Below are 18,033 nucleotides of genomic sequence, written 5' to 3'. Positions count from 1 at the left end.
AGTCCCATCAACTTTAGCATGCAAGCGCGGATCCCGTTAAATAAAGATTCGCTTTGTTTGTCTGCAGTCGCGAAAGTGCGGCGGCTGAGAGTTTGAAAGGGGCAGGCGGAGAGCCTCAGCTCCCATAGGTCCGTTCGCGACGCCGCCTCCAGCGAGTCCGCGGACTAGCTCTCGAGTTGCCTTGGCAACGACGTCGCTCGCGGATCCCCGAATGCCCCTCCATTTTAGTCTCAGCCCTGCCCCGCACCGCCGAACTTGCTGGGACAGCCTCGCGAAAGTGCGGAGGCGAATATTACACTTAATATTGAATTGAGGGGAGGTCGGGGGCCTGGGCTCTCGCCCGTTCGCTCCGTACTTGGTGATCTCCCCGCTCCATCGCCCGATTATTTTCGTTGGCAGATTCGTCTCTTGGTTTTGGAATGTATTTCCTCTTCAGGTTTTTGGTTTTTTTTTTTTTTTAATCAGGACTTTAATACTCATGGCTCATATTTATTTTAGTCTTTTAATTTAAATTGTATTTCACGCAACGAATACAGAGAACTATTGATGAAATTGCTGTTTGCAAATGGAGGCCTGGAGAATAAGTAGCAAAGAGGCACAGGTTTCGTCTCCATGCAGAGGATCCCTCTGTCAGCATCCATATATTCAGTACACCTGATATCGCTTTTCCTTTCAAGTTCTCTGTCCTTATGCCTCTCTCCCTATCAGCTGGCCTAGCCGCGCCAAGCAGATGTTTTTATTTTTATCAACTCCATTCCCCGCTCGGTGGCCCGAGCTCGTGACGAATGTGTGCGAGCGTGAACGTTAGATATCTAGATTGAGGCGGGGAGGCGGGGTGGAGGCGGGGAGGCGGGGTGGAGGCGGCTCAGGTTCGCGCTTGCGCGCTGCTCCGGGAGACGGCGTCCATCTCGCCCCGCCCCTCGTATTCTGCAGTTCCGGCTCTGCCGATTCGCTGCTCACGTTTCTTTTTCCCGTGGCTCTTTCTGCCTCTTGTTACCCTTTTCAACAATCCGCGAGACAACCCTACCTACAGATAGATTAAATTGATTTTCCGCTTTCCTTAGTCCGCGACGTGCGCTCCGGCTCTTAACGAAAGTGCGGCCGCGAACGAGCAGGCGCGCGCGAGGCTCGGGGGAGGCGCGCTCGAGCTCCCGGCGGCGACGGCTACGACGACCAGGAGAGCGGTCGGAGGCGGCGCCTGAAGCAGCGGCGGAGCCCATGCCCCGGGACGGAGGGCGGGCCCGGAGACACAAGCCCGGGGTCCGGGACATGTCCCCGGGGCCTCCGTGAGGAGGCGGCGGCGGCGGCGGCGATGGAGATCCCGCCGCAGGAGGCGCCGCCCGGGCCGGGCGCGGACGGCGACGCCGAGGAGGCCCCCGCCGAGGCCCGATCTCCCAGCCCCGCATCGTCCCCCGCCGACGGGCGCCTCAAGGCTGCGGCCAAGCGCGTCACGTTCCCCTCCGACGAGGATATCGTGTCCGGAGCGGTGGAACCCAAAGACCCTTGGAGACACGGTAGCTACCGCCGGGGCGCGGGGGCGGGCTCGTGGCGGACCTGGAGTCAGTGCAGCGCCCGGCACGGAGGTGTTGCTCATTGAATTGCACCTAATGATGATTTAAGGGGACTGTCGTCAGTTTAGAGCTGCAGGATGTTAGAGACGATGTGCCTTTTGGGTTGTGAAGGTGAAGAGTAGCTGTTTTTTTGTCCCCCCGCACCCCTCCTTCTCCAACGCCGAGGATGGTCGTTTTAGGAATTAAGACGATAAGCAATTAAAGTTTGGACGCATGGGAGATGGGTAGGGCCGTAGTGTTTGAGTCCCCCCCGACACACACAACCATAGAGAGAGCAGCCAGGGAGGGAAGAATGGATGAGCATTGGCGTTGAAAGGCCAGGTGGAGTTTGATGGGCTCATAGGGATGGAAAGAGGTTAAGTTGCTGGTGTGCAAACCTTGGGACAAGAGGTAGTCCTGTTGCTCACTTTTTTGGCTGAAAGGAGGAAGAGGAATAAACCGGCCTGGCCTGTGGCTGCGGAGGAGCTGGTAAATCCTGGGGTTGGGAAAAGGGAGTCAGGGTAAACAAACGCCCAGAAAAGGAGCAGAGGGGATGGTCACTTTGGAGGTGGGTGAGATAGTCAGAGGTGGTGTTAGATCTTGACATTAAAAAGAAAAGTTACTTCAGTCCTCCTTTTATTTTCCCTAAAAGGGAAACAAAGCAGTATCAGTCACCAACTAGCTTTGGGGCTTGGGTATAGAAGGGTCTCTTTAAAAAAAAAATTTTTTTTTTTCCTGAGAAAGAGTTGGGGAATTGGTCGCCAGAAGGTGAGTGCCTGAAGAAGTTTGCTGGCTTGAGGTGTTGGGAGAGGGAGCAGGTCGGCACGTCTGGTTTCCCTGAAGGTCAGATTCGTGTTGGAGCTGAAAGGGCAAGTTGAGAAGTGTGTGTGTTTTACCTATAGGGCCAAAGTTGGAGAGTCACTCAGTAGATGGGTGCCCCCATTGAGTCTGTTTCTGTGCTGGAGAGATCTGTCTTGCCAGGGTGGAGCCCAGAAAGAGAGGGGTCACAGATTGGTCCTGGCTCAGTAGAAGCTGGTCACTTGAAAAGTGACTTGGTCCCAGGAAAGAGGCGGCACTATTGCTAGTCTGTGCGGTGGAGAAATTGTGCCCTTTTTTGTGAGAGTGGGAAACATGGTAACTGGAAGCTGAGCACGTAGGTAGTCTGCACAAGTGCCAGTTTGGCGAGTTCTCATTAAAGAGGCAATTTATGATTGTTGGCGTCGAGAGCTAGCCACATCTTGGGCCCTGGGCTCTGGATGGGTGTCACTTTTGGGTTGGAGGACTTGGGCTGGGGAGGGGAAGAGTCATACAGGGTCCTGGCCATAGCATAGTACCCAATTCTGGGAGTTGAGAGCGGGAGGAGAGAAAGACCTGGCTGGGCTGAGTAGGATGGTGGAGAGCAGACGTTCCAGGTCAGATCCTGACTCCCATTTACCCACTTCGTGACCTCAGGCTGCTTGTCTTAACTCCTCGGAGTCTCAGTTTTTCCTGACTGTGGAAGTGGGTGGTAATAGTCCTCCTAAGGCTTTAAGGGAGGGCTGAATATGGGTATGTATGCAAAGTATTTGGCCAGGATGAGCTTTCGTGAAGTTGCAGTTATTGTTGGTCATTTTCAGGGTGATGTTGGTGATATTAGTCATTTTAGGGGCCGGTCTAGAGGGGTCCGCTCATATGCTTGGGACCTGGGTGTTTCTGCTTCCCAAGCCTTCAGGAGAGGGACATAGATGGTGGTCAGTTTGTGTGCCTGGGGCAAGCAGAAGGGAAGAAGAGCAGTTTGTGAGCTGGAGGGCCATGGTGGGAGCAGGAGGAGAGTTGGCACAGGGTCAGTGGCAGGGCTGGGGGCAAGTTTCTGGTGTGCAGGTTCCCAGAAGAGGAACAGCTGTGTGTAACCAGCTGTTTGATTTTGAGTAAGCTGTTTTTCCTCCCTGTGCCTCCTGTTTCTTTCTCTGCAAATGGAGGTGCTAATTTCTACTGCGGGGTAGTTGTGAGGATTAAATAAAATAGTCCTTGTAAATTCTTGCCACAAAAATAGCAGCTGCTGTTACCCAGGCGGTGAAGGAGTTTGAGGGGAGGGAAGAATGTCAAGAAACAGGGGTCCCTTGGAGTTTGACTGGGAGGAGCTGAGGGGATGGGTTCTGATTGGTCTTCCTGGGTAGGGGGAGGTGGTAACAGCTTACAGGCTGGGGGAGTCTAGCTTTTCGGGAAATTTAAAGAGAGACAGCAGGGACTGGTCCGGAGGAGTCCGTGGGTCTGAGTTAGAGCGGTGATGACACGGAGAAGTTGAGAAATCAATTTCCTGGCTGGCAGAGTGGGTCTCTCTTGGCTCTGGAGAGAGGCTGAGGGCTTGGCCTGGCAGTGAAGGAGTTGGGGGATTTTGGTCCCCAAGCAGGGGAGGGATCATGGGTGACGTTGGTGAATTTAGACAGGGGGATTTGCAGGACAGGGCATTGGAAGGCTTGTCAATGCCAAGGGGGCAGGTGGCTAGCCTCTATGCCTGGGGAGGACTGTGAGTTTCTGCCTGGGTTGGGACAAGGGAAGGTGGAGTCCTGCCAGCGACAGAAAGTTGGGCCAAGGGGGTTACCTGGTTGGGAGGCCAAAGGGTCTTCGCTGGGGCTTGCAGGGAGGACTTCGCTGGGCTTAGAGGGAGGGGTGGGAGATATGTTGGACTTGGTCTTCAAGCTGTGAGAAAGCGCAGGGGGTGTCATTTGACCTGTGGACCTGGTGGGAAGGGTGATGGAGGAGTGTCACTGTGGGGCCTGCTGCGGGGATGTGACCTTGAGGTCGAGGGTGTGGGGAGAATTGGCTGGTCTCATGAGAGAGAGGTCACTTGGAAGCTGCTCTTCCATCATAGAGATGGGGAAGTTGCTTGAGCCAGGAGGTGCAGGAGCGCCCCCGAACTAGAGGAATCGGGGGCCCCAGCACAGGTGAGCATTCAGGGAGGAGAGCTGGGCCAGGCCCAGACTGGAGTGGTGGCCCAACTGGGGAGGAGCCTCTGGGGGTGTCTGCCAGAGGGCAAGAGCCCCATCAGCCCCCGCCTGAGGTCACGTGTTGGGGATCCTTGCAGGTGAGATGATTTGGCATGGGCAGGGTCCCAGACCTCTGGAGGCGCAACCCAACCCAGTGCTCAGAGGGGCCTTGCCTGGCTCCCATCTCACATCGTGTCTCTGCCCGCCCGCCTCCAGCCCTTATTTTCTTTGGGGCACTAGTGGCTATCTGCTGTTACCTCTGATTCTCGTTTTCATACTTGGGGTCTCTTCCCCACTGAAACAGGAGAGCAGACACTGTCCGTCCTCATTTCCACTTCCTCAGCCTCTCAGAGGGCACAAGGTGATCATGGTGGAATGCGTGCCGGGGGTTCCTGTGTGCAGCTATTCTGGAAGGGACAACAGCAGGCTGCTCGTGGGACCTGTGCAGCCAGAGCGTGCTTCCAGCCAGCCCCGGTGGCCATGCGCCGGGGCCTCCAGCAAGGTCCTTGTTCTTGCTGAGCTTGTTTGTTTCCTCATCTGTGAAGTCCTGATCCCTGCCTTGCTGACCACCCAGGCCGTCTGAGCAGATGGGATGCACCCGGCGGGGCAGGGCCTCCTCCACAAGCCAGTTGTGCAGGGATGGGAAGTGGAGCTTGGGGGCGGGTGGAAACTGGGAGTGGGAGACGCTGCCTCAGAGCTGCTGGCCTGACCACCTGTGGGCTCCACTGTCCCCGGGGGCAAAAGTGGGCACTGGGGAGGAGGGGCTGACTGGGTGCGCTGCAGCCCCTGGTGGCAGGCCCTGCGGTCCCAGCTCTCCTGGGGGACTTGTGCTAGAGACCCTTCCAGACCAAACTGCAGGAATGACCCAAGGCTCAGCTCATCTTCCCAGTCCCACGAATGCCGTGTGTGGAGGAGATGTGGGCTCTGCAAGACCAGTGGCGGAGGGCCACCTGTCACTGACACTCCCACACGTGACACTGGCCATGCTGTGGGAGGCTCATCTGCCCTCCCTCCGGTCCTGCCAATGACTCATTCCCCACTCCCGGACCTCTGGCTCAGGAGAGTCAGTCCTGCTGCAGTGTGTGTGTGTGTGTGTGTGTGTGTGTGTGTGTGTGTGTGTGGAGGGAGTTTTGTCCACCAGGAAACTCCTCCCGTGACATGTCCACAGGGTGAGGGGGCTCCAAATATGAGGCCAACTCTGGCCACCCGAGTTTGGGGGTTGGAAGGGTCGGTGGGGACATTGGCCATGGTGTTCTCAAATGGGGATCAAAGAGGAGGGACACGCTTTACTTTTGGTTCGCATTGAAATCTGTGTTGTAGATTTAGTCGTTGAAACTGGTTTGACAGGTAGGAATGCACCTGTCGGTGGTAGAAAAAGGCCCTGCCTTAGAAGACTCAGCTCAAGGGGTTCTTGGCTGGCTCTGTGAGTCTTAATTTTGGAGTCCTGAATTTGAGCCCCATGTTGGACGCAGAGATTAAAATAAATAAATAAGCTAAAAAAGGAGAGGGAGAGAGAGGGACTTAGCTTGGTTTAGCCTGAGTGGTGGTGTTGCTGGAGAGCAGGTGATGGGGTCATGAGGGGGCAGCTTTGATGCTTTTGCCCAGATTTCCCTCTGGGCCCAACTTCACACCCTGCTGCCGGCCTGCCGGGTGACTTTGGGCGATTGTTCTCCCTGCCCGAGATTTTTCTGTTTCTGGAACGCAGCTGACAATGGTACCTCCGCATAGGGTGACCGGGCGGATTAAGTGAGATTACAGAGTCCATAGTGCGTGCTCATCGGATGTCTCCCTTGTTTTTCCTGCCATCGCCAGGCCCCACCAGCTTCCTGTCTCTGTTGTGTGTTTGCACTCCTCTTTCTCCCCAGCCTCTCCCCTGTCAGAACCCTGCTGTCCCGACCCTGACCAGGCCTGGGAAAGACCTCAGGCTCCAGGCCTGATTCCATCTGTTAGAAGCTGGGTGACCCTGGGCAAGTTGCCCGACCTCTCTGAGCTGGAACTAAGCCTGTCTTGGCCCACTAGCCTGAGAGGCTGCAAGGGCACCCACCTCCTCCCTGAGCCTTAGCCCCATCTGGAGCATGGACTCCACCACCTAGCCCTCTGCGCTCCCAGGTGCTGGGCTGGGAGTGCCACTGTGCCAGGCTGGCCCTTTACACACTCAAAACTCAGATGTGGGCTCTGAGTGCGGACTGCCCTCCCTCCTCCTTTCCACCTCCAACTCTTTATTTGTGTTCGTGTCATATTTCCCTCTTCAAGGGCAAAGACTGTGTGCGAGTCACCTCTGTGACCTCAGTCTGGCGCACAGGAGGGCCTGGGCACTGGATCAATGTCAGAGGAGTGAGGCTGTCCTCACATCTAACCCAGTGGTGGTGGTATTTGGGAGACAGCTTTCGGAGTAATGCAGTCTGTGCTGGAGGCTCTTCCTCAGTGAGCCCCCAGAAAGAGCACTCAGACTTAGTGGCCAGGAGGCAGTAGCTAGGCCTTGAGTGAGTGAGTCAGGGGAAGTGCACGTGGGCATGTGTCTGGGAGCAAGTCACCCTGTGCGTGGCTCTCCTTCGTCTCATGCTCCGAAAGTTAAGAACCGTGGAGCCAGATGCCCCGGGCTGGTCTAGCTATGACTAAGGCAGCCCTCTGGAAATGGGGGCCAGGAATCTGTGTTTCTAGAAAGCTGGTTCCAGTGGTTCCAGTGGCTAGGTTTGGCTGTCCTTCAGGTCAGGGCTCAGCCCACATCAGTAGTACTCAATCCCGACACTGCCTTTCAGCCCTGGGATTGGGGTGGCTGCGGTTGTCCTCCCAGACTGGTCTGGGGCAGACTGACTTGTCTGACTTGAAGTAACTGCAGAAATTTGAGCTGGGGAGGCAGCCTGCTGTGGTAGCGCATCGAGGGCCCCGGGTGGAAAGCCCTGCTCTTTGGATGACCTTACTGGTCACCCACCATGGCCTGCCACATGCCCTCATGCAGCCAAGTGTCTTGTCTCAGTTACCTCTTAACCACCACCCCAGGACATAGGGGCTGTCCTTCCAATTTGCAGATGAGGAAGTTGAGGCACAGAGAAGTAATGTGACTAACCTGAGGTCACAGAGCCCGTAGGCAGCAGAATGGGGCTTCAGGGCGGGCAGTCCAGTACCCTAACCCCCGTGTACTGGCAACATGAGTTCTGGAGTGCTGCTGCGTTCAGTTCAGTGGCCGTACGGGTTGTTTGTTTGAAACCCAGAACCCTTTATGAAGTGGGGATGGTGGTTCTAGCAGTGGTGCCGGGATGAGAAACTGACCGAGTGAAGGGCCCAGCCCATTTGACAACTCACGACGGGGGTTCGCTCTGGCTCTTGGCGGCTCCAGAGTCCTGGGAGGTCCATGCGGCTCCCCTGTCCTCAGCATCAGGTCCTTGTTCTGACCCTTGGCCCAAGTTCTCCCCGTGCCGCATGGTGTCTGGTCCTTGGTAGGTACTCAGTACCTACTTGCTGAGTATGTGACTCAGTTACCCCATGGCCATCCATTCATTTAGCATGACCATACCAGGTGCTAGGGTGCAGGGAGTGAGGCAGGCCCACTCCTAGCCCCCCTGGAGGTCACAGACGAGTAAGGGAGACCCACAGTGAACAATTCCAGTCAAACCAGGGTGCCCAGGACTCTGACCAGGAAGTGCTCACAGGTGTCCTTGGACAGGCAGGCAGGCAGGCAAAGGTAGCTTCCTGGAGTAAAGGCTGTCTGAGGCTGTAAAATCACAGGAGTCGGCCAGGTGAGCGGTGGCTGAAGTAGGCACCAAGGGCAGTGAGCCAGGCACATCTGAGAGATGGGAAAAGCAGCCAGTCTTCCTGGAGGTGGAGGCAGGAGGGTCAGAGGTGAGGAGGATGAGGCAGGAAAGAGACCACCCAGCTGGGGCCTCATGGGCGGTGTTAGCCTCAGGGCTGTGGGGAGCCCTCGGAAGGTTTTAAGAATGGGCATGCCTGGTATTTTTAGCACAACTTTCTGGGTCGTGTGAAGGGGGAGAAACTGAGGTTTAGAGACTAGGGAGGTGACCCTGCGTGGGCTGATAGCTAACATTTTACTTCATTGATACACTTGTCAGCTTTATCTGAACTTCCCCTGTCCCCCAAAGGTTTTGCCATTACTGGTGTGTCCGTGACAATTTTCTCCCATTTCCATTCTCTTCCTAGATCTCCGAACACACATCCCCCCACTCCAGTCAGTTCATCCTGCCGTTGGGTGGGGTGGTGGGCTGCTTCTGGGCTGCGCATTTAGAACCTGTGCCACCTCTCCTGTGTGGCCTCAGCAAGTGGCTTCACCTGCACAGTCTCTTCAGACCCCACATTTTCCAGATCCAGGAAGTTTTAAAAGCTGTCCCAGACCCTGCTGGGGTCTTAGCAAGATAGAGCTATCCTATTCCTCTTCTGAAAAAATTCCAGAAAGTTTTGAATCCAGAACGCATGTGGCCCAAGGGCCTGCATCCGGAGACCACGGAGTGGGCCTTGTTTCCCAAAACGTGAAATGGTAGCAGTCCAAGAGGCCTCCCAGGTCAGGCTTTGGAGCCCACTCAGTCAGTCTAGCTCTGCCCCTCGGTGACACTTCTCTGTGTCAGTGTCCCCGTTTGAATGGGGATTGAGGATTAGATTTTTCCGTACTTGGAAAGTGACTGGCACAGTGACTGCCCGTTACAGACCGTCAGTAAAGATTTGGTTAAGTAGAATGAGGTCATGCCTCTGGTGTGCGCCTGCCCAGGCTCCCTTCTCTCTAAAAGCAGACGGACAGTTCCCCCTCTCCACGCTGGAGGCACAGGCCCAGGTGTGGGTTCAGCTGTGTGGATGTGGGCATGTCCCGAAACATCCGTGTGCCACACTGTCCCCGTTGGTGAAGCCATTTTGGCAGGCAAGTCTATCTCAGAGCTTTCAGACTCCCCGGGAACAGAGCCAAGGCCCAGGGCTTTCGAGCCGGCAGCACAGCCCAGCGTCAGGCAGCTCCCGGACGGACGCTGGCACTGCCCGTCCTGACCCTGGATGCGTCCTGACCCCGGATGCGTCCTGACCCCGGGTGCTGCTCATGTGATGGAGCCTGCGGCCCCTCTGGCAGCTGGGAGAGATTTGGGGCAGCGCTCCATGCTGGAGGGGCTCGGGAGGCTGGAGCCCAGCATGAGTGTGGGAGAGGCAGAGGGGTCCCCGGTTCCAGGAAGGGGTTCAGAGGTTGGATGTCGTCGTGCTCTGGTTATGTCTCCCCCCATTTGGAGTACAGCTTCATGAAGGCGGGGCCCATCTCAGTTTGACTCCCCTCACCATCCCCAGAACCCTTTGCGGTGCCTGGCACTGCACAGGCCGTCCGATCGGTTGGATTTTGGGGGATGGAGGCACACAGTAGGTGCTCTGAAGTTATCCTCTCCCACTTCCTTACTCTGCAGCAGGCGCTGAGCTGTTTTCCCAGTGGGGATGGCGCTGGGGAGGTGTCTCCCGATAGCTGCTCAGCCCATGTGACTTGCTGGCGCCCTCTTCCTTTCCAGCAGAAGCCTGGGTCCCCAGCCGCGCAGTCTTTTGCTCCGGGAGGTCTTGCTGGGTCCCAGCTGGGATGTCCTCCCTGGCCTGGTAGGCGGGCCCCTTCTGGAGCCCACTGGGGTCAGACTTTGTGCCACCGTCACAGCCACACCTGAGTCTTTCCGCTCTCAGTCTCTGGCCAGCTGTCATCAGCCAAGTCCTGGCAGAGCTGCCGGCGTTCTCTTCCTTGAAGCAACAGGGTGGCTGGGAGGGGCTGCCAGGAGGTGAAGGCAAACACCAGCAAACACCGGGGAGGTGACCCAGTGGAGGGGTCATGGCCCTGGACCATGGCAGTGGTGATCATTGCAGCTCGGTCTAGCTCTCACGGGGCTCTTAGCAGGTCTCAGTTCTTCCACGCATCTACTCATATTATCTTCGAAACAGCTGGAAGGCAAAAGCCAAGTCATGGGGTGGGGAAGGGGGAGCCATGTTCAAACCAGAAATCGTCCTCATCCTCTGCTGTGTTCCCAGAAAGCTTCTGAGGGCCCCTTCATAACCGTAGGATGGAGTCCACACCTCTGAGCTTGCTGGAGGGCCCTCCCTCCCGACCCAGGGACACCGAGTCCCTTTGCTTGGTGTGCCCCTAGCCAGCTCCCTGCCGTTCTTGACTGACTCCCCGGCTGGCTCAGATGTCACCTCCTTGGCACGGTCCTCCTTGGTCCCCAGACATAGCACTGCTGTATTCGCCCAGGTTCCCGTCATGCCTTGGGCTGTTGTTACTTGTTTGGATCCCTCTCCGCCCGGCCCCCAGACTCAGATGCTCCACGGGGAACCACATCTTGTCCGTGTGGCTCCCCAGAGGATGCACACCCCTGCGCACACCAGGGCATCTTAGGGACCCAGGCAAAGTGGGTCTGCTAACAAGTGCCCCAATATGGGTGCCTCAGAGCCCTTGAAACCCAGTCACTGGGGCCTCAGAGAGGCGGGGGCCCTGAAGAGCGTTGGGGGAGGAAGATGCCTGTGGAGGGATCATTTGTTCACCCAATTTGTTCACCCACTCGTGTGCTCATTCCTCACGGGCACACACCATGCCTGTGGGGCGCCAGATAGGGGGGTTCCTACTGCTGCCCCTGCTCTCTCACGCTCCCCCTGCGCACTCAGGGGGGCTGACCTGGTTCCTCTCTTGCTTCAAGTCACGCTCTCTGACCTGTAACCCCAGTCCAGAGTCCCTGCACCAGCTTCGGAAGCCTGGCCCCTGCCACCCTCACTGACCATGACTGTGATCACCCTTCTTCATGTCCTCCCTGGGTTCAGGTGTGGCTGCTTTTTCTCAATTCCCAGAACATACGAGGAACTTCCCACCTCCTGTCCTGGAATGTTGGCCTTGCTGTCCCGGTTCTAGTTTGTCCTTTGTTCCTGGCCATCAGGTGGTCTGTTGATCTGTAGGCCTGCTGATTATCTCTGTTGCCCCCAGACCATGAGGAGCACCGAGGCATGGCGGGGTTGGTTTGGTTCTCCTCTATCCCCTGGTGCCCACACCATGTGGCTCTGTGCCTGGCTCTGAGCAAGAGCTTGTATGGCGGGTAGAGAAGGAAACAATATGCGGTGGGGGTCTTGGGTACTACTAGACAGGCCCTGCCCTCTTGTAGCCCAGGTCCAGAAAAGGAGTATGAAGAGGGGCGGGTGCCTCTTGTGTCCCCCTACCAGATTTGGCAGACCCCACAGCTAGCCAGCCTGGTAGAGCGCAGGAGAAGCCGGGTTTGCCATTGACTTGCTGTGTGTTATAAGCCAAGGCACTGCCCTCTCTGTGCAGCAAGATGGTGTCTGAGGTCTTTTCCCACTGTGTGTGTTTCCCCATCTCTCTACATAGATCACCCCCAGCACTGAGGGAGCCAAATCATGACATGGAGCTGAGAGAGCCCAGGTTCTGGTAACTGGTCCGCCTTTCCACCTGTGTGGCAGGCGACCCTGTTCCCTGTCCCTCCAACAACAAGGTGTCACAGGAGGAAGGTGAGGATGTCAGTGGCAGGCAGCCACCCGCCTCCGTCTTACTCTTTGTGTAACTCCCTTCTTTCCCTGGGTGGGGTCCTTGCTTCCTGATCCAGCTCTCCCCACTTTGATCAGAATACCAGGAAGTGCTGTGTTCCCTTGGGGAGCCTCCTTCCTTGCTGGGCCTGGGCTCAGCCCTCAGGATCTGCAGTGCTGTGTTCTTCTGGGCTCCCCATCCCGGCCCTGTCTGCTCTGGGTCCTCCCTGTCTGCTGATGACTGTGAGCTGGGGTGGGGCCAAGGCTGTCTCAGTCACTACTGTGTCTCTGGTGCAGAGCAGATGCTCAGGGAATGTCATAGCTTTAGGATGGATTCAGGGGTGGGGCAGAAAGTATGGGCAGGACCCCAGCAGGATGCCCTTGTGGAGCCCTGCTTAGAGCTGCCAGGTCTGACAGCAGCCTGACTGTGGAACAGGCATCTGAAGGCAGGCGCCTGATGTACTGTGCCACTGCCAGCAGTTGGGTCCAAGGCCTGTGCTCACTAACCACCCAGACAAGAGAATCCAGGGCTAGCGCAGGCCCCTTCCCCATCCCCAGAGTACAGATCGTCGGGGGGGTGTGTGTGTTGGGGGGGTGACCTCCTTGCTTTATAGAGCAGGCAGCAAGCCGGAGGGAAGTGGCCTGGAGCTCAAGACAGGGCTCCCGCTGCTCTCCTCCGTAGCTTTGAGGGGCAGAGTAGCTTATCCTGGGCACAGTCAGGGAGACCTGCCTTGTGCTCCTGGATCCCACCGACTGGCTGTGTGAAGTTGGTATTTAGGGAAAGGACTTGTGCTCTGGGCAAAGGAGCCTCCCCATCCCTGGCCCAGCATGGAGCCCCGTGAACTGGTTGGCTGCCAGGGTCTTGGTTCTCTCCTTTTCTGTTGTGGAACTGGTTGGGGGAGTCAGGGAGAGGGCTGTGCAGTCACCCTGGGAGCTGATGACTGTTGTCACTAAGGAGAGGATCATTCCCTTGATCCCCTGCCTTTAAAAGTGAGGTGTGGGGACACCTGGGTGGCTCAGTTGGTTGAGCAGCTGCCTTTGGCTCAGGTCATGATCCCAGCGTCCTGGGATCAAGTCCCGCATCCCGCTTCTTGCTCAGTGGGGAGTCTGCTTCTCCCTCTGCTTCTGCTGCCACTCTGCCTGCCTGTGCGCTCTCTCTCTTTCTCTCTCTCTCTCTGTCTCTGGCAAATAAATAAAAAAAATCTTTAAAAAAAAAAAGTGAAGTATGTATATCGTAAAAAACAAAATGAACTTGGAAAGTCTAATGAAGAAAATAAAAATTCACTTGTTAATTTCACCGTCTGGAATTTTTTAAGGGCTCGATTGAGCTGTAATTCACACATATTTCACCCATTTAAAGGCTTTCAGTGCTTCACAGAGTTGTACATTTGTCATCACAGTCGATTTTAGAACAGTTCATCCCCCCCTGCGCCCCCCACCGTAGAAACCCTGCACCCCTTAGCCGCCACCTTCTCCGACTCAGGTGATAGCCGATCTGCTGTCTGTTTAGATTCCGGACATTTCACATAAATGGCATCACGCACTCCGCAGCCTTTTGCGTCTGGCTCTTTTTATTTCTCCTGATGTTTTCGGAGCTCACCCACATTGTGGCCTGTGTCAGAACCTTGTGCCTCACCACGGAAGAACGGTCCGCTGTGTGGCTGCGTCCCATTCAGTTTCTCTTCTGTCGGTGCACATTTGGGGCGTTTCCACTTCCTGGCTGTGATGAACAGTAATGCAGTTAATGCTAAGGGACAAGTTTTTGTGTGCATGTGCGTTTCCTTTTCTCCAGGAATGAAATTGCCGGGTCATGCAGCGGCTCTCTTTAACCATTAGAGCCACTGCCACACTTGCTGTCCCCTCCACAGCGTGTGAAGTTTCTGATTTCTCCACATCCTGGTTAATGCCTGCTGCTGCTGCTTTTTTATTACTCCCAACATGGGGCTCAGACTCCAGCCCTGAGTTCAGGAGTGATCAGGAGTCTCATGCTCCAGTGACTGAGACAGCCAGGCGCCCCAGCGTCTGTCCCCTTCCTTCTTGCCCCTCCCCCGCAGAGGGTGTGAAGTGGCATCTCACTGTGGTTTTGATTTGCATTTCCCTTGATGGCTCATGATGTCGAACATCTTCTCATGTGCTTATCAGGCACTTGCGTATCTCCTTTGGAGAGATGTCTGTTCGGATCCTTTGCCCATTTTTAAAAGTGGATTGTTTGTCTTTTTATTACTGAGTTGTAAGAGTTCCATATATATTCTGGATGCAAGAGTCCTATTGGGGAAATGATTTGCACCACCTGGAATGTTTTCAGCATTAAATGCCAGAACGTTTCCTTTCCATCTCTTTTTCGTGGCTGGATTCACTGCCACAGATAGATAAAAATAAAACTGGGAGGATACTCTGTATCCGTTTGAATAGCTCGTTTTCACTTCATTTTCTCATTTTTTAAAAAGCAGGATTAAAATACATCATTGGGCCATTGTAATTACTTGTAGCCATTTCCACATTGCTGAGCATTTGGGTCCTTTCCCATTTTCAGTAGCATAAATAATGCAGTGATGTTCATCCTTGTCCATAAATCTTCATGTTCGCTATGGGGAGCTTTCTCAGAAGAAATTCTTAGAAGGTGGTTTTACCAGGTTAGAGGGTAGGAGCAGTTGCAGCTTTTGATGAGGTACCATGTGTGCCTCATCCTGAGTGACAGAACTTGGTTTTATCCTCTTGATTTCCTTTTTTGGATGAATGAATGAATAATATTTGCATTGGGGTATTTTGATGCCAAGATGGTGTCTTTTTTTTAAAGATTTCATTTATTTATTTGACACAGAGGGAGACAACAAGAGAGGGAACACAGGCAGGGGGAGTGGGAGAGGGAGAAGCAGGCTTCCCGCTGAGCAGGGAGCCCAATGCAGGGCTGGATCCCAGGACCCCGGAATCATGACCGGAGCTGAAGGCAGACACCCAATGACTGAGCCGCCCAAGCGCCCTTTTTTTGGTTGTTGTTTTTTGGGGGGTTTTGAGAGATCGAGAGTGGGGGGGGCAGGGGCAGAGAGAGAGAGAATCTTAAGCAAGCTCCAGCCTGTGCATGGACCCTGCCACAGGGTTTGATTTCACAACCTGAGCCAAAATCGAGAGTCAGGGCGCCCAGCTGAGCTGGCCACCCAGGTGCCCCAGTGGTGTCTTGTTTTAATTAGCATCCCTTTGGTAGTTAAACCTATTTATTGTTACCTCGTTACATTCTTTGGGAGTTCCTCCTTCATGCTCTTTGCCCATTTTTGTTTTGGAACCTTTTGTAAGGGCTCCTTCCCTGTTGAAAGTCATTGGCTCTTTGGAATTTTATCTCACTGGTGTGTATTTTTCCTCATGTGTCATCGGCCTTGAAGGAAAGGGTAGGGAGCAGAGCAGGACACCTCTTTCCTTCTCTCTTGCTCTCTTTTTTTTAAGATTTATGTATTTATTTGACAGAGATATCACAAGTAGGCAGAGAGAGCGGGAAGCAGGCTCCCTCCTGAGCAGAGAACCCGATGTGGGCGTAGATCCCAGCACCTGAGATCATGACTGAGCCAAAGGCAGAGGCCCAACCCCTGAGCCATCCAGGTGCTGTCTCTCTCTCTCTCTCTCTCTTTTTTTTTTTTTTTTAAGAGATTTTAAGTCATCTCTACACCCAACGTGGGGCTTGAACTCACAACCCGGAGATCAAAAGTTGCATGCTCCACCCACTGCCAGCCAGGAGCCCCTCTTTCCTTCTTAAAAAGAATCCTTGTCTCCCTTGCTCTTTCACTGGATCTGCACGCAAGGTGTCGGTCCTTGCCTCTGAGAGGAGGAGCTCTGGCTGCCAGGTCTGAGAGTGGACGAGAGGGGTATCAGCCTGAGTCCTTGGGGCTGTGCATCGTGAGAGGAGGGTGCTTTCATGGCAACCAGCCCGAGGCCACTATGAAGAGGGTCCCTGTAAACACAACCACCTCCACTGTTTGCTGAGCACCAGGCTGACGGATCTGGTGAAGCTGGTGAGGACCTTCATTTTGTGACCTGGAGCCATCAGTCGCTTCCCGGGGTTGTGTGCCTTTGCAGAAGGTGACAGAAGTCAGAACAGCCCTGTCTTGGTCACTGGACACATCCAGTCCACCACAGGTGCAGGGGCTCGGCTCAGCAAGTCCCAGAATCTGAGAGTCCAGCTCCTTCTGCAGCCAGGGCCGCTGTGTTGTCAGCACTGCATAGGTGCGGGGCCTTTTTGTCATATGCCATCACCCCTGAGCAGCTCCCCGATCCCTGTGGAATACTATTTCCTGGCCCCATGGCATGTGGTTCCCGCTCACAGCTCCTGCCTTGTCTCACACTGTCCCCCTCACCCCAGTCCTTTTGTTTTGCTCCACATGCTAGGCCTCTGCGCTGCCTCTCTCCACTGCCTTGGGAGGGTTTCTCCAACTTTGGCGTGCTGTTCATTTACATCTGCTCATTGTCTTCTGCACGCCCCCTACCCCACCCCGCCATGCCCCGATGTAAGCGGCTTGGAGGGGATGTGTGACGGTTGTGTTCACTCTGGCAGACCTGGCATCTAGAACAGGGCCTGGCCCAGAATAGGCACTAGAGAAGTATTTGAAGGAATGAATCTCCCTCTCTTGCTCATCTTTTAGATTTCAGCTGATACGTTCTTTTCTCTTACAGGTTTGTCCTAGCTCTTCCTTTGGTCTAAGTGTGCATGCCCCTATTTTTCCTACAAGAGTGTTTTTTCCTAATAAGTTGCTGGGGTGTTTTTGTTTTTTGTTTTTTAAGATTTTATTTATTTATTTAACAGAGAGAGAGATCACAAGTAGGCAGAGGGGCAGGCAGAGAAGAGGGAAGCAGGCTCCCCACTGAGGAGAGAGCCCCATGCGGGACTCCATCCCAGGGTCCTGAGATCATGACCTGAAGGCAGAGGCTTAACCTACTGAGCCACCCAGACGCCCCTAAGTTGCTGTTTTCTATTTATTTATTTATTTTAAAGATTTTATTTATTTGACAGAGAGAGATCACAAGTAGACAGAGAGGCAGACAGAGAGAGAGAGAGAGAGGGAAGCAGGCTCCCTGCTGAGCAGAGAGCCCAATGCGGGACTCGATCCCAGGACTCTGAGATCATGACCTGAGCCGAAGGCAGCGGCTTAACCCACTGAGCCACCCAGGTGCCCAAGTTGCTGTTTTTAATTGTATGTGTATTTGTCTATCTTCCTAGCGGTTTCTCCCTGGGGGCAGGGATCCAAATGTTTTGTTCTCCTTCATCTGCCCAGCCTACGTCATTTGGTAGAAAATTGAGGAATAAATATATTCTTTAGTTACTAGACAAACCTCATGAAGGTAAGCGGCTTACCTTCTCTAGATAGAGAAACTCAGGTTGGGCAACGAGAAGTTCCAGGCACCCAGTTTCCATCCCTGGAGCCTTTGCTGGACCAGTAAACAGCTCACAGTAACTTGATTTTAATTCTAAACTCAGACTCCCCCAGGGCCTCCGCATCTAGCTGGCCATCTGGTGCCCCTGACCGGAAGCCTGAGGCGGGCAGCCTGAAATAGCCCACTTGGTTCTGGCAGCGCTGGTCGTCCCCTCATGGGCACCCACTTTCTCAGAGGCCCTCTTCACCGAGCTTGGCCCAAAGCCTACCTGGGATTTCAGTGGGTGGCAGTGACGAGAAGCTGTGAGCCACTGGGTGACTTGCAACCTTTCTCATGCACAACGGGCCCCCAGCCCTGTGCTGGATTCCTTGCCCGTTTGCTTCATTTGACCCTCGCAGTGACCTTCAGTTCCTCGGAGGCACCATCAGCTCTTGTCTCCGCAGAATTTTTGCGAGCGCTATTCCCTCTGCTGCTGCATTCTTCTCCCTCCCTCTGCTTCTTAAATTATTGTTAATAAATTCTTTTCCAGGCATATGAACTATGTGTGTAATATACACGTAAGTGTGAAAGGGTAATGTAATGAGGACCTCTTAGGCTACCTTCCAGTTTAGGGATGAGAACATTGCCGTTGACTCTCCTCTCCTGGGTGGGCTGGGGGGCACGGAGCTCCAAGATGA

General features: G+C 54.7%; 1 protein-coding gene across 2 annotated transcripts in view; it reads left to right on the top strand.

The window, feature by feature from the left end:
• Positions 1–1,064: 1,064 nt before the first annotated feature.
• Positions 1,065–18,033, top strand: part of PPP1R37 (protein phosphatase 1 regulatory subunit 37) — a 39,736-nt gene continuing 22,767 nt past the window's right edge. Inside the window, exon 1 of one of the 2 annotated variants that reach the window (XM_082710683.1) lies at positions 1,065–1,514. In XM_082710683.1, coding sequence (XP_082566809.1) covers positions 1,313–1,514 — 202 coding nt within the window. In that variant the 5' untranslated portion in view covers positions 1,065–1,312. The remainder of the gene's footprint in view (positions 1,515–18,033) is intronic. The other variant, XM_082710682.1, reaches the window with a different exon arrangement.

Source organism: Mustela nivalis (assembly GCF_964662115.1).
Source record: "Mustela nivalis genome assembly, chromosome: 18".
In the NCBI taxonomy this organism is placed as follows: domain Eukaryota; kingdom Metazoa; phylum Chordata; class Mammalia; order Carnivora; family Mustelidae; genus Mustela; species Mustela nivalis.
Note: the sequence above shows the minus strand (reverse complement) of the source record. Positions and strands in the feature narration are given on the sequence as shown.